The 16,498-nt window shown below is 42.9% G+C and overlaps 1 protein-coding gene across 2 annotated transcripts in view; it reads right to left on the bottom strand.

Moving 5' to 3' along the window:
* Nucleotides 1-201: 201 nt before the first annotated feature.
* The window catches only part of LOC109868590 (myosin-IIIb), a 53,272-nt gene continuing 36,975 nt past the window's right edge, over nt 202-16,498 (bottom strand). The window contains exons 19-32 of one of the 2 annotated variants that reach the window (XM_031802929.1): nt 12,548-12,633; nt 12,364-12,411; nt 12,099-12,146; nt 10,144-10,235; nt 9,500-9,673; nt 7,722-7,858; nt 7,211-7,404; nt 7,024-7,113; nt 6,701-6,866; nt 6,072-6,437; nt 4,159-4,231; nt 3,191-3,865; nt 2,848-2,965; nt 202-1,479 (exon numbers count right to left, since the gene is read on the bottom strand). In XM_031802929.1, the coding sequence (XP_031658789.1) occupies nt 3,858-3,865; nt 4,159-4,231; nt 6,072-6,437; nt 6,701-6,866; nt 7,024-7,113; nt 7,211-7,404; nt 7,722-7,858; nt 9,500-9,673; nt 10,144-10,235; nt 12,099-12,146; nt 12,364-12,411; nt 12,548-12,633 (1,482 nt within the window). In that variant the 3' untranslated portion in view covers nt 202-1,479; nt 2,848-2,965; nt 3,191-3,857. The remainder of the gene's footprint in view (nt 1,480-2,847; nt 2,966-3,190; nt 3,866-4,158; nt 4,232-6,071; nt 6,438-6,700; nt 6,867-7,023; nt 7,114-7,210; nt 7,405-7,721; nt 7,859-9,499; nt 9,674-10,143; nt 10,236-12,098; nt 12,147-12,363; nt 12,412-12,547; nt 12,634-16,498) is intronic. The other variant, XM_020458261.2, reaches the window with a different exon arrangement.

Consider the following 16,498-nt stretch of genomic DNA (forward strand, 5'->3'; position numbering starts at 1 on the left):
CCCATAATTAGTTCAGCCAAAGATTCCCAAGATGTCAAAATGAGTGGAAACAGATATAGGAACTAGGCTACCTTGTTTGTTGCCAGCTCTGCTCCACTGATCTGGACTCTTTGGTTTGACTACAAATCGTGGTGAATCCTGCTCGCAGCGCCATCTGTTAGGTTCTTATTTTTCAGAGTCAATAACTCATGGACACTAGAGAAGCTTTTTAATCAAGTTTAATTCTGCCCAAAGGTTCGGTACATCACAGTTATATACATCCCACTTAAGACACTCCTCCTTCTCTCCAATCCTTACATCTTATGGTTCAACAAGAAAAGGGTAACAGGATACCAAACCCTTATTACTCCCTTAAAGGGATCTAACCTCACCTCCTGACCTTACCTAATCCACAGATGTCTGTCTTTCCTGTATCAACACGGTGCTCTCCTCCCATCCCCCAACACATTCCAAAGCCACTCCGTCTTTCTACGGATGTCACTCCTTAATATAATATGCGTCTGATCTATCATGTCTTTAATATCTCAATGTTCAAAATGTCAAATCCAACACGTTTGATGAACACAAACTATGTAGGTCCGCTGATATTCATATCACCTTTCTCTCCCGTCTGTCACATTTACACTTGAGTAGAGTCCTCGTTCTAAACCCGAGGAGAAGCACAAACACTATTTTTCAGGATGTCGTCTGCTGTCAGCAAAGGCTTGCGGAATCGCTTCAAAACGTTCCATCAACAAGAACGTGTAAGACTTATTATTTAAAAAAAATTATGCATTCAAATCCTTTCCATTGTTTTAATACTTCATTTCTCATATTTCACTGGGGTGTAACCCATATGGTTAAAAGAAATAGCCAAATAAGTCACATATACTCTATATGCTCCCAATAATTTCATGGGTAAACGCAATAATCAATGTTTCGTGGAATGCAGGGCCTTCTAGAGAGTAATTAATTAACACAAAGTACGCTGCTTGAGTGGAAACCCTCGATCAGATCACCAACCTGACTCATTTAATCACTAAACGGACTGTATGTTGAAGAGGAAGTAATTCACTGATCGGAGGTTCAACAAGCTGTTTAATCTATCCATGTGCATTTTGTTCAGCCTCACCAATTTTGAGTTGTTATTGCTGGTCACTCACCACATTTGAGTTGGCTAATAAAGCAAAAGTTAATTAGGGTTAATTGAAAATCACAGTTAATTTATTAATGATTCAAATCAGTCATACTTCTGTGAAATATGAACATTATAAAATATTTTTTGTGTAAACAGAACAAAAAGACTTGAATTTAAAACACATTAATCAAAGTTGTCATGGTGACTCCACTGTCGGGAACTGGCAGGATCTATATCCTCATCTTTTCATGATTGAGTTCAGTTTTTCCCGCATCAGTTGAGCTTTCCTAATCTGCATGGCAACACCCAGGACCTTCTTCACTCTTGGGTCTGCACAGTACTTCCTCCCATTGGCATGTAATCTACAGTACAAGAAGAGAGTGGGATGTTGAGGGTGCAGTCCAGATATAGGTACTTCTCTGATCTTTACAATGCCTGGAGAAGTATTTTGCATCTAATCAACCACATTAATATGATGATGGAACTCTAATGTGTATCTGGAATGCACCCGCACCAGTCTTATGGTTATTGGCGTGTAACGTAATGTGTAACAGAAGTAGCGAATAGAGAATCTTGAAAGATAAGACCAGAGGTGTCATGCCCATCGATCTGCTCAGATTTGTCCACATGTTTTTCTCCAGATGTTAAATGATTTACTAAACTTCGTTTTATAATTGTTTATAAAAAAAAATATCTGTCAGCCGTATTTTCAGGAGGGGGCACAATGACTGGACCAGGCAAAGAGTACTACCCCCCCCCCCCCCTTCAGATGTCCTCCCTTCAGCAGCCTCCTGTGGTGCAGGCAGTATCATCAGTGGAAGAGGAGAAAGAGTTTATGATTTTAGCTGCAAGTGATGGGCAGGATTCACAGGAGGTATGTTTGTAAATTAATTAATTAGAACAAGCCATGTACAGTAGCCTGTTTATTCCTTCATGATAAATACATTTTAAAAAACTAATGTTTCTGTGTACTACAAGCCACCTAGCAATTTTATGAAGTTGGTTTTAGCTAGTCAGGTTCTCAATCTCCCAACCTAATAACTAGCTACCAAGCCATTTCAGGATAATCAAGTTAGAGTAGCTTGTCTATCTTTTCTGGCAAGCCTATGGGGTTGTTGTGTTAGCAAAGACAGTAGCCTGCCCTACATGCAGTGGCGTTCTACTACTTAAGTAGTATCTGTACTTTACTTTTTATATTTTTGCCAACTTTTACTTCACTGCATTCCTAAAGAAAAATAATATACTTTCCACTCCATATATTTTCCCTGGCATCCAAAAGTACTCGTTACAGTACATTTTGACAGGAAAATGGTCAAATTCACACACTTATCAAGAGAACATCCCTGGTCAGCTCTACTGCCTCTAATCTGGCGGACTCACTAAACACAAACACTTCATTTGTAAATGATGTCTGAGAGTTTGAGTGTGCCCCTGGCTATCGATCAATAAAAAAATTGTGTTGTCTGGTTTGCTTAATAAGGAATTTCAAAGTATTTATACTTTTGATACTTAAGTATCAAAAGTAAATGGAATTAAGTATATTTAAAACCGAATACTTTTGGACTTTTACTCGAGTAGTATTTTACTGGGTGACTGAGTCATATTCTATTAAAAGATATATCTTTACTTTTACTCAAGTATGAGAATTGAGTACTTTTTCCACCACTGCCTACATGCACTATTTTCTTTTGAGAAATTGTGACATTACAGAACAAGTGGTGAGAACTCACACAACAGCGTCGATCTCACATGCACCATGGTTATGTTGGACCTCATATCGCTCCACTCGCATTAGTATGCTCAAAGGAATGTTCCTGGATGTCCCAACACAACATTTTGGGATGGCTCCTGAAAGAGGCAGTTCATTCATTACAGTAACCATGTCAGAACTACACAAAGATCCAGAATTCACATGATATTCCAGAGTAACAGATTAATAACCAATCCCCAAAAATGCCTAATGAAAATCCATCAATACTGAATCAATTAGAAACCAGCAAGATCACGCCCCTCAAGGACTGGAGTTGTGCACACAATATAGAAATAAAACATTTCACTGGTGCATCACATTACCTTGGATGGAGTATATGGTGACACACAGCACAAAAGCCAGAACCCTGAGATCCATCAAGGAGATTTGGAGTCCTACAGTATCTGGTTGATTAGATATATGCCACTGTCTAATTTGGTTGATTTAGATCTATGTCACAGTGTCAGACTCCTGTTTGCCTGTTGTGATCCGTCTACTACTCTGAATGTGGTCACTGGATGGAAATATATCAGCTAAAAAAACAAAACCACTCCTCTCTACAGGTCTGCGTGCCTATTGGCTGATTCTTTAACAGTAAAAAAAACTCACTGATGACTGAAGTGAAAGAGAGCCATGATGTGTTAACACCGAAGCATTTTCATGCAGATTTTATTATCATGGGGGAAAAAACTAACTTGAGGACAACCAGATATCTAAAATGTAAACAAATAAAAATATTCAGTAAATCACAGAATGTAAACATTCCCACTGCATAATTTACATTTAAATAAACATAAACAACAATACAATCAGAAACATAAAACCCCTTAACACACATCAATTTCAATCGTTACAAAATAAAATACTAGTAAACAAGGATGCATCTCCTTACAATTTGTTCATGGATAAAGCTTAGACAGAATATGGTCCAGTTAACTCATTCAGTTGGGGGAAAACAACAAATAGCATTAACTCCCTCCATCCCATGGGTTATGAATCTGCAACAGACACAAAAAAATAGCATAAGTCAGTGTAAACCACTGCTTGGCTAAATACTTGATTCTATTTGAAAAGGGGTTGGTTATTTATAATGTATATAAAATACATGCAAGAAGAAAGGCGTGTACACTCAGACTTGCACAACATTAGGGTGTTTTGGGAGGCTGCGTGGGAACGTAATGAAATGTAAATGAATAGAGCTGACATCATTCCCTATTCTACTTGTTCGAGACATGTCTAAAAACAATATATTGCACAATGTTATGCCCTGCATGCCAGAACTATGACCTACCGGTCCTCCTCCAGGAGGGGCTGGTGGTACTGTGAGAGATAGAGGGGCTCTGATCCTGGCCATCTGGAAAATGCTGCAGAAACGATTGACCCACGTTAAACAATTTAAAGGCAATGCTACCAAATACTAATTGAGTGTATGTAAACTTCTGACCCACTGGAAATGTGGTGAAAGAAATAAAAGCTGAAATAAAAATCACTCTACTATTATTCTGACATTTCACATTCTTAAAATAAAGTGGTGATCCTAACTGACCTAAGACAGGGAATTTTTATTAGGATTAAAATGTCAGGAATTGTGAAAGATGGAGTAAAAAAAAATTGGGCTAAGAAGCATGTAAACTTCCGACTTCAACTGTATATGTGTGTGTATCACAACACATAGGTTGTAATATGTTATTTTATTTTTTCCCCCCAGTGATTTTACCCACACCACTATTGTTCATAAAGTAAGTGTCGTCCAAAACAGAGTTTGGTAAGTGACTGCGTCGCTTTGCATGGCACAGTACCCTGGGCAGGCGGAGACATCTCCTTAGGAGGACCAAAAGAACGGTCAAAAATCAGTACACCCTGACCACATGGGGCACCGGGTCACTCAAAGCAAACTTGCCGACTGGTACCTCTTCCCCAGACAAGGCGTGTGGTTAGTACTTGCCCTTTCTTGGGAAGTAGCTACTCTAGTGAAAATGGGATTCCCATTTTGGCTGTGTGCATGGGAGTCCATAAAGTTATTGAACAAACCTGGACAGATTGCCAGGATATGGATATGGGCTGTCAAACAATCAAACCTGAGACTGGTGTCAAAGGAAAGGCGCCCTCTTATTAATTAAAATGAGAAAGCTGGACGTTTTACTTCATATTATGAGGCATGTCTTACCTTGCTTCAAAGAAGCCTATAGCCAAAATGCACCATAGAAATGTGGAGACATTTATTTTATAAAGACTTCCTCATATGAGTTGAGTTCCTCATACCAATGAGTTCTATTGGTTTTCTTTCAACTTTCTATCATTGTCTATCAGTCAAAGACATTATCCTAGTTATATTAGCAACCCATGATGGTTGTTGCATCTTTAGATCTTCCCTCTTTCTACATTTCCATCTCTGTCCATGAAACCTCTTGCATGAGTGGTGTGCATTTTAGAACGGTGTTTTTCGGTAACATTTGCGTGCAGGTCTACTGCCGTGTGCACATTGCTGCGCCTAAAATGTGAACGATGGAGCATTCTGAACTGCTCCATCAGCCTTATTAGGGCTCCTGGGTGGTGCAGCGGTCTAAGGCACTGCATCTCAGTGCAAGAGGCATCACTATAGTACCTGGTTCGAATCCAGGCTTATCACATCCGGATGTGATTGGGAGTCCCATAGGGTGGTGCACAAGTTAAATAAATAAATACAAATTAGAGAGGAAGATATGCATAGCTAACATTGTACCTGAAGACAGGTTTGCTCCCTGCTAGCTCATAATCATGCAAACCTATTACATATTTGATGCATGTTGCCAGCTTGCTTTCAATAATGTTTCAACTTCAACTAGCTACTGTCCTTCTGTTGTGATTGAATGGCAGAAACAACCACATACCACACCCGCCAAGACAACTCTTATTTGCCTCCAGCCATGGCCACTGGCATTTCTTAATGAGCATGGATGAAAAACAAGGTCAAATCAGGAAGTGCAGACGCCCTTTAATGGTTCAACACCACCATATAATGACTGCTATCTATACGCAGATGTACCTACACCAGTTCTAGCAATAGACCAAAATGTACCCAATCAGTTCTATAGACTGACATTAAGGTGTCAAGGTGACATTTCCATGTGTCCAATCACACATTAAAGTCTGCCTCTACATCTCTCGCTCCCTCCATTTATCCATCCTTTCTCACTCTTCCCTCTCCTTATCATTGCCTCTCACCTGTTGGATCTCCCTCATAGCCAATCGGATGGAAGGATACAACCGGGGGAATGACCTGCTCTTGTGGTCAGTCTCGTCCTCCTCTTCTTCCTCCTCCTCTCCTCTCTCCCCTCTACTCCCTCCGCGGGCCTCCCCTCCTCCAGCCACGGCCCGGTGTCTTCGGTCAGATATCCGCCTGAGGACAGGTGGTCTCTGGGACTCCAAGCTGGGGCCCTGCCCCGGGGGCAGGAAGAGCCGCTGGAGCTCCAGGTGGACAGGGTCGGGGGTGGACTCACCCTCCTCCCCAGACTTGGGGCTCCTGTGGTTGGCTGTAGCCAGGAGGTCCAGGCCCTTCAAGTCCTCGTAGTCTGTGTTCTGGTCACATGTCTGAAACAGCAGATTAAAATTTGCTTACATTAAATCTGGAACAGTCCATGCATGTAGATTGTAGATTGGAAAATACTTGCTATAGGCTTTCTGAACAGCTTATGGCTCTTCCCAGACGACATAAAATGCATAAATGTTTGATGATGCATTGTTACTGTTCAGTATTGCATACAGGTCCTGGCAGACCCTGTTCAACTGTGGGTATATTCAATACGGTATTTGACAGGAGCCAGACCCTAAAAGGGGTTTGACCTGATGCTGACCTGTCCACAGGGCGTGCTGAGCAGCTCGTTGAAGGGCTTGATGCCCACCTGGCTGTGGTGTTGCACCAGATCAGGCAGGGAGGGGTGGGCTTTATCCTCCCCCAGGATCACATACTTCCCGTTGGACTGCATCTCAATCATAAAGTGCCTGGAGCGGTTCGCCCCCCTGACAGTGGATAGACGGAGAGGCCAAGGTCAGAGGGTAAAGGGTACACATAGGTCACAAAGGATGAGGTCCAAACGGGAGGTTTGGGGTTTAATGTCTCATGTGTCTTTGGTGGATGAATCTGTGTTTAAATCCAGTTTGTCATCCTCAGTCTTACTTATATGTTAGTGTGTAGCCCTCCCGGCTCTGTCCCACACGAATCAGAAAACAGCCCACAGGCTTGTCCTTCATCAAATCCTCTGCTTGTCTGTAGAGGAGACATACACAGAGAGACTTGTTAAAACCACAATGAAATCTGAATGAGAATTTGCATACATGTGCATTTGACATCCTCTCTTACTGACCTGCGTGTAATCATGCCATGGAACCAGCAGGGGAAGGCTCCATTGTGGACCACCTTGCGGGCCTGCGTCTCCTTGAACCAGCGGATGGTGTTCTTCCTCTTCTTGCTCCTCTCCCTAGCTCGCTCCTCTCCCCCTACCTGGCCCACCAGCTCAGCCAGTTCAATATGCACCTCCAGGTTGTCAAAGGGAGTGGCCTGGGAGAGACAGAGGGAACCATAAATCGTAGGGTCGTTTAAGAGTGAGTGTACCGAACATCTTAGGGTCAAATTTAGTCATCAAAGACTGCGAGTGGATGTCAGGGTATAGAGTGGGACATCGATTGCCAAAGGGTACAAGATCAGTCAATAGCATGGTTCCCACCAACATGCTGTCTGTGGGCTAGCCAGTGCTGGCTAGCACCAGAGATATTTAAAACAGAGAGGCTCAACATGAGATTACTTCCTGCAAATGACTTCTTACAGTTCTCAATTAAAATCAAGGTTACCAGTGTAGACTCTTGAGTATGGCTCACCTCAAACTGTTTGCTGCGGGGCCGTGGGACAGGAGCCAGGTGGGTAGCAGTGGGCAGGGTAGCAGTGGGCAGGGTAGAGCGAGGCTGGGGCTGTGGCTTCTTTTTCCTGGGTAGGGGCACAGGTGGAGAGAATGGCCCTGAGACACACACACACACACACACACACACACACACACAGATTAACACAGCACTCAAAGCTACACTGGCTGTACAAAACATTAAGAAGACCTGCTCTTTCAAAGCCATCGACTGACCAGGTGAATCCAGGTAAACACTATGATCCCTTATTGGATGTCACTTTTTAAATCTACTTCAATCAGTGTAGATGAAGGGGAGGAGACAGGTTAAAGGAGGATCTTTAAGCCTTGAGACATGGATTGTGTACATGTGCCATTCAGAGGGTGAATGGGCAAGACAAAATATTTAATTGCCTTTGAACGGGGTATGGTAGGTGCCAGGCAGACTGGTTTGTGTCAAGAACTGCAATGTTGCTGTGTTCACGCATAACAGTTTCCCATGTGTATCAACAATGGTCCACCACCCACAGGACTTGATACAACCTTGGGAAGCATTGGCGTCAACATGGGCCAGCATCCCTGTGGAACACTTTCGACACCCCTGATGAATTGAGGCTGTTCTGAGGGCAAACGGGGTGTGTAACTTAATATTAGGACAATGTTCTTAATGTTCTGTACACTCAGTGTAGTCATACAATGAGTGACAAGAATCATTACACATTCTTGAATGCTGAATTATTGATCTAAGTCAGACTGAAATGTGTTTGTCAACGTACACAGAGGGGTAGAGAGAGAGTTTGGAGAAGGGTGGAGGTAAAGAACAAATTTAGAACAGCGTTAGGGAGAAACAGAACAGGTAGGTGAATGTCAGTAAGGGAGATACAGTGCATTCAGAAAGTATTCAGACCCCTTGACTTTTTCCATGTTTCAACCTTATTCTAAAATGAATGAAATAGTTATTTTTTTCTCTTCATCAATCTTTTGGCAAACGCCAAGCAGGCTATCATGTGCTTCTACTGAGGAGTGGCTTCTGTCTGACCACTCTACCATAAAGGCCTGATTGGTGGAGAGATGTTTGTTCTTCTCAAAGGTTCACCCATCTCCACAGAGGAACTCTGGAGCTCTGTCAGAGTGACCATCGAGTTCTTGGTCACCTCCCTGACCAAGGCCCTTTTCTACCGATTACTCAGTTTGGCTGGGTGGCCAGCTCTAGGAAGAGTATTGGTGGTTCCAAATTTCTTCCATTTAAGAATGATGGAGGCCATGGTGTTCTTGGAGACCTATGCTGCAGACATTTGTTTTGGTATCCTTCCCCAGATCTGTGCCTTGACATAATCTTGTCTCAGAGCTATACGGATATTTCCGTTGACCTCATGGCTTGGTTTTTGCTCTCCCACTGTCAACTGTGGGACCTTATATAGACAGGTGTGTGCCTTTCCAAATCATGTCCAATCAATTGAATTTACCACAGGTGGACTCCAATCAAGTTGTAAAACCATCTCAAGGATGATCAATGGAAACAGGATGCACCTGAGCTCAATTTCGAGTCTCATAGCAAAGGGTCTGAATACTTATGTAAATAAGGTATTTCTGTTTTCAAATTGTTTATAAATTTGCTCATATTTCTAAAAACATTTTTTGAATACATTTAAGAATAAGGCTGTAACATAACAAAAAGTGGAAAGGGGAAGAGGTCTGAATACTTTCCGAATGCACTGTAGGTGAGTAAGAGAGGGAGAGAGAGATATTCTGCTTCCTTACTCTTGTTCTCCTGCTCCATGTCCAGTCGCCTCCTCATCTCCTCCTCCAGCTCCTGCTCCCTCCTCTTCTCCTCCCTGGCTTCTCTCTCTGCCCTCTCTCTCTGGGCCTGCCTCTGTCTGTGCACTTCCACCAGCAAGGACAGGTACTTCCTCCTGCAGCGCAGTGAACGGTAGTCTGCAACACACAGCAACAGTGAGAATGTGAAGAGAGAGAGAGAGATGCAGTGACAAGAGACATAGAAAGGAGAGAGACATGGGGAGGAGAGAAACATTAATGAATGGGATTTGTGATAAAGGACCACATTACGATGCAAAATGATGCTACAGTAAACACAGGCCATGAAATCAAGATACCAGACAGTATGCCAGAGAAATCATCATCGATCTTGCAGTGGGGTGAGGGGTCGCAACGCAAAGACTGAAGGTAGCCCTTAAAACTGCATGCATCTTGCTGATGGTAATGTTTGTTTAATCATGTCCCATCATGATTGATTTCAATGTTTATAACCTAGTCCACAGACCTGAAAAGGGTTTTTACCCTCAGGCCTGAGTTCAAAAGCAGCAACATCTCACAGATGGCAATTAAATTACTTTGACAGACATTTGAGAGATTATGTTCCAGAGACTACAGTTTGTGGCCCTTACCTTTCTGGATGACAAGTGCTGCCTTGCCAAGTCTCTCTAACAGCCTGGCCAACTCCTCCTGGTGCCAATACTTAAAGAACATACGAGACGAGCTGCCACAAAAAGAGGGAGACAGTTAAAACAATGTTTATAGATATTGAGCATTATTTGCACGGGGAATTGTTGCATAAAGCACTGTTAAATCAGAGAGAAAATTAGAGAAAGATTTCCAATCAGAGAGAAAATTAGAGAAAGATTTCCAATCAGAGAGAAAATTTGAGAAAGATTTCCAATCAACTTCAGTAGTCATTAAGCCATATTCATACACTATATTTACAAAAGTACTTGGACACCCCTTCAAATTAGTGGATTCGGATATTTCTGCCACACCTGTTGCTGACAGGTGTATAATATCGAGCACACAGCCATGCAATCTCCATAGACAAAACAAACATTGGCTGTAGAATGGCCTTACTGAAGAGCTCAGTGAATTTTAACGTGGCTCCGTCACAGGATTGTCAGTTTGTCAAATTTTTGCCCTGCTAGAGCTGCCCCGGTCAACTGTAAAATTGCTGTTATTGTGAAGTGGAAACATCTAGGAGCAACAACAGCACATCTGTTCTTTGTCCTCAGTTGAAACACTCACTACCGAGTCCCAAACTGCCTCTGGAAGCAACATCAGCACAATAACTGTTTGTACGGAGCTTCATGAAATGGGTTTGCATGGCAGAGCAGCCGAACACAAGCCTAATCACCATGCACAATGCCAAACGTTGGCTGGAGTGGTGTAAAACTTGCTGCCAATGGACTCTGGAGCAGTGGAAACGAGTTCTCTGTAGTGATGAATCACTCTTCACCATCTGGCAGTCCGATGGACGAATCAGTTTGGCGGATGCCAGGAGAACGGTACCCTGCACCAATGCATAGTGCCAACTGTAAAGTTTGGCGGAGGAGGAATAATGGTCTGGGTCTGTTTTTCCATGGTTTGGGCTAGACCCCTTAGTTCCAGTGAAGGGAAATCTTAACACTACAACATACACATTGTAGACGATTCTGTGCTTCCAACTTTGAGGCAACAGTTTAGGGAAGGCTTTTCCTGTTACAGCATGACAATGCTACAGTGCACAAAGAGAGGTCCATACAGAAAAGGTTTGTTGAGATCAGAGCGGAAGAACTTGACTGGCCTGCACACAGCCCTGACCTCATCGAACACCTTTGGGATGAATTGGAACACCGACTGCGAGCCAGGCCTATTCGCCCAAAATCAGTGCCTGACCTCACTAATGCTTGTGGCTGAATGGAAGCAAGTACCCACAGCAATGTTCCAACATCTAGTGGAAAGCCTTCCCAGAAGAGTAGAGGCTGTTATAGCAGTAAAGGGGGGACCAACCCCATATTAATGCCCATGATTATGGAATGAGATGTTCAACGAGCCTTGTCTGTCTACATACCTTTGGTCATGTAGTGTAATTTATGGACATTTCTAAAGAGCCACACAGCAGGAGAAACCAAGAGCGGGAACCGAGAAGGGTGAAAGAGTACAATTGAGATAAAGATCTTTACTCAATATAAACCCTGAGCTGTCCTCACAAGCCAAAGACAACACAGCTGTTAACTGAAGAATGAGACAGACTGATTCTCAGTTGACAGTTTTATAAGACCGCATTTTGGACTAGGCAAGTTGGAACCTGGGAGAATTATTAGTGATGAGTGTTCCCATGTCTCAATGGAGGCAGCGATCCAAATATATTGAAACTGAACTCTAAATCAACTATTCACTGACTTGTTCCTTCCAGCATAAAAACCTGAATAATCTGATTGGAATACAGCCCAAACGACATGCTTGGATGAAGTTATGAAAGACTTGTTACAGGAAGAGTCAGCAGTAAGTAAGTTAGTCTTCTCAGACTGATTGTGGCAAATCATTGTCTAAACCAATTCATTGAACACAACAAGAGCAACTAATGAACCCTTACCCACACTTCCAGCCATGTATCTCAGTAGTGTTGAGGATGGACATGCAGCTGAAAAAAAGACACCAACCACACAGGGTACATTTCATAAGATGGACAAATGTCTACGAAATCACCTAACATGGTGTATGGCATCTTTTTTTAATTGCAGGAACGAACAGGTGCAAGTGTCTTTATATACAGGCCATCATTGAAAATAAGAATTTGTTCTTAACCGACTTGCCTAGTTAAATAAAAGGTACAAAAATAAATAATAATAAATACATACCTTTCCTTGGTTAGTGGTAAATCTGGCTTGATCAGCAGAATGTTGAACCTGAAGAGGGGAGACAGAAGATTTTAACACGGTGTGCTGAAAATAAAACTGCAGTGCACAGCAATATCATGCATCCAATTTTTTGTGTTGGCCAAGATTGCAGTAGTCATGTCACAATTCATGCACACACACACACCTCTGAGCAAATTCTTTGAACGACGGTCGCCAGGAGAAGCCATCTCTTCGTATCCTGATGGTTTCTAGCAGGCCGTTGTATCTTAGCTGGAAACATTTGAATTACCCTTTATCATCATATAATATACACTGCTCAAAAAAATAAAGGGAACACTAAAATAACACATCCTAGATCTGAATGAATGAAATATTCTTATTAAATACTTTTTTCTTTACATAGTTGAATGTGCTGACAACAAAATCACAAAATGTATCAATGGAAATCAAATTTATCAACCCATGGAGGTCTGGATTTGGAGTAACACTCAAAATTAAAAGTGGAAAACCACACTACAGATGATCCAACTTTGATGTAATGTCCTTAAAACAAGTCAAAATGAGGCTCAGTAGTGTGTGTGGCCTCCATGTGCCTGTATGACCTCCCTACAATGCCTGGGCATGCTCCTGATGAGGTGACGGATGGTCTCCTGAGGGATCTCCTCCCAGACCTCGACTAAAGCATGGAGGATGGCGCGAGACATGATGTCCCAGATGTGCTCAATTGGATTCAGGTCTGGGGAACGGGCGGGCCAGTCCATAGCACCAGTGCCTTCCTGTCAGCAGTTCCTGCAAGACACTCCAGCCACATGGAGGTCTAGCATTGTCTTGCATTAGGAGGAACCCAGGGCCAACCGCACCAGCATATGGTCTCACAAGGGGTCTGAGGATCTCATCTCGGTACCTAATGGCAGTCAGGCTACCTCTGCCGAGCACATGGAGGGCTGTGCGGCCCCCCAAAGAAATGCCACCCCACACTATGACTGACCCACCGCCAAACCGGTCATGCTGGAGGATGTTGCAGGCAGCAGAACATTCTCCACGGCGTCTCCAGACTCTGTCACGTCTGTCACATGTGCTCAGTGTGAACCTGCTTTCATCTGTGAAGAGCACAGGGCGCCAGTGGCAAATTTGTCGGGCCCTCATACCACCCTCATGGAGTCTGTTTCTGACCGTTTGAGCAGACACATGCACATTTGTGGTCTGCTGGAGGTCATTTTGCAGGGCTCTGGCAGTGCTCCTCCTGCTCCACCTTGCACAAAGGCGGAGGTAGTGGTCCTGCTGCTGGGTTGTTTCCCTCCTACGGCCTCCTCCACGTCTCCTGATGTACTGGCCTGTCTCCTGGTAGCGCCTCCATGCTCTGGACACTACGCTGACAGACACAGCAAACCTGCTTGCCACAGCTCACATTGATGTGCCATCCTGGATGAGCTGCACTACCTGAGCCACTTGTGTGGGTTGTAGACTCCGTCTCATGCTACCACTAGAGTGAAAGCACCGCCAGCATTCAAAAGTGACCAAAACATTAGCCAGGAAGCATAGGAACTGAGAAGTGGTCTGTGGTCACCACCTGTAGAACCACTCCTTTATTGGGGGTGTCTTGCTAAATGCCTATAATTTCCACCTGTTGTCCATTCCATTTGCACAACAGCATGTGAAATTGATTGTCAATCAGTATTGCTTCTTAAGTGAACAGTTTGATTTCACAGAAATGTGATTGAATTAGAGTTACATTGTGTTGTTTAAGTGTTCCCTTTATTTTTTTGAGCAGTGTATGTTCCACATACCCCAAGCAGAATCAGGTGTAATTGATGCCCATATCAGAGACCTACAGGACTTACTTCAACAACTAAATGCAATGTCAAAGCTGAACAGCAGGTGGCGATGTAACATAAAGCACAGTTATGATGGTGATGAGGGGGAGGGATTGTTAAAAAAAAAAAAAAAGATTTAACATAGTCTTAACCTAGTCTTGCGTATGGAGGGCAATAGAGATAGAGCAGAGAGCTCAATGATGAACATTGTAAACATCATGCCATTATAACCACATACATATGTAATGAATAAGAAGTTAAATCAGCTTTAACACAGACTACCCACCACAAATGTCACAGTTATTAACCATTGTTTCAGTTAAACCATTGTCTACCCAACCGCCAACACTGCATTGTACTGTTATATCAGTTCAGGCCTAGACAATCACATTAAAAAGCATTGATTATAGATGAGAGGGAGGGAAGAAAGAACCCTGCTGTCAGATTAGACAGCAGTGTTCACTGACGGCAGGGTATTGACCAGCTTCATTGTTTCATCAGGGCTATACTAACCCTCCCCTGGGGCCAAATCCACATCCTATTAACACACCACCCGTCAGTCAGACACTGACACACTAGCCTAGTGCCTAGATTCTGCTGCTTAGCTAACCACTGATTACCATACTGGGGACTGGGTCTTGTTCATTAGGGCACACTGAAGCAAAACGCTTTGCAAAGTGTTTCTTATTGGTCAAGTTCAGATAGTTTCAGTCCATTTTCTTCCATTTCATGTGTACTGAACACAACCCTCTCTGGAGTTGGCCCAAACCACAATATAGACCGATACTGTGTTTATAAAACGTATCGCATTAAACTGTGCAGTTCACATACACTACCGTTCAAAAGTTTGGGGTCACTGAGAAATGTCCTTGTTTTTGAAAGAAAAGCAAATTTTCTTAAAATAACATCAAGTTGATCAGAAATACAATGTAGACACTGTTAATGTTGTAAATGACTATTGTAGCTGGAAATGGCAGATTTTTATGGAATATCTACATAGGCCCATTATCAGCAACCATCACTCCTGTGTTCCAGTGGCACATTGTGTTAGCTAATCCAAGTTGATCATTTTAAAAGGCTAATTGATCATTAGAAAACCCTTTTGCAATTATGTTTTCCTGATTAAAGAAGCAATAAAACGGTCCTTCTTTAGACTAGTTGAGTATCTGGAGCATCAGCATTTGTAGGTTCGATGACAGGCTCAAAATGGCCAGGAACAAATAACTTTCTTCTGAAACTCGTCAGTCTCTTCTTGTTCTGAGAAATGAAGGCTATTCAATGCGAGAAATTGCCAGGAAACTGAAGATCTCGTACAATGCTGTGTACTAATCCCTTCACAGAACAGCGCAAACTGGACCTAACCAGAATAGAAAGAGGAGTGAGAGGCCCCGGTGCACAACTGAGCAAAAGGACAAGTACATTAGTGTCTAGTTTGAGAAACAGACGCCTCACAAGTCCTTAACTTGCAGCTTCATTAACTCCGGGATGCTGGCCTTCTAAATAGAGTTCCTCTGTCCAGTGTCTGTGTTCTTTAAAAAATATATATATTTCACCTTTATTTAACCAGGTAGGCTAGTTGAGAACAAGTTCTCATTTGCAACTGCAACCTGGCCAAGATAAAGCATAGCAATTTGACACATACAACAACACAGAGTTACACATGGAATAAATACAACAGTCAATAATATAGCAGAACAAAAGAAAACAAAAAGTCTATACACAGTGAGTGCAAATGAGGTAAGATAAGGGAGTTAAGGCAATAAATAGGCCATGGTGGCGAAGTAATTACAATATAGAAATTAAACACTGGAATGTTAGATGTGCAGAAGATAAACGTGCAAGTAGAGATACCGGGGTGCAAAGGAGCAAGATAAATAAATAAATACTGTATGGGGATGAGGTAGGTAGATAGATGGGCTGTTTACAGATGGGCTATGTACAGGTGCAGTGATCTGTGAGCTGGTCTGACAGCTGGTGCTTAAATCTAGTGAGGGAGATATGGGTCTCCAGCTTCAGAGATTTTTGCAGTTCGTTCAGTTATTAGCAGCAGTGAACTGGAAGGAAAGACGACCAAAGGAGGAATTGGCTTTGGGGGTGACCAGTGAGATATACCTGCTGGAGCGCATGCTATGAGTGGGTGCTGCTATGGTGACCAGTGAGCTGAGATAAGGTGGGGATTTACCTAGCAGAGACTTGTAGATAACCTGTAGTCAGTGGGTTTGGCGACGAGTATGAATCGAGGGCCAACCAACGAGAGCGTACAGGTTGCAATGGTGGGTAGTGTATGGGGCTTTGGTGACAAAATAGATGGCACTGTGATA

The sequence above is a fragment of the Oncorhynchus kisutch genome, linkage group LG23, assembly GCF_002021735.2.
Source record: "Oncorhynchus kisutch isolate 150728-3 linkage group LG23, Okis_V2, whole genome shotgun sequence".
Taxonomy (NCBI): domain Eukaryota; kingdom Metazoa; phylum Chordata; class Actinopteri; order Salmoniformes; family Salmonidae; genus Oncorhynchus; species Oncorhynchus kisutch.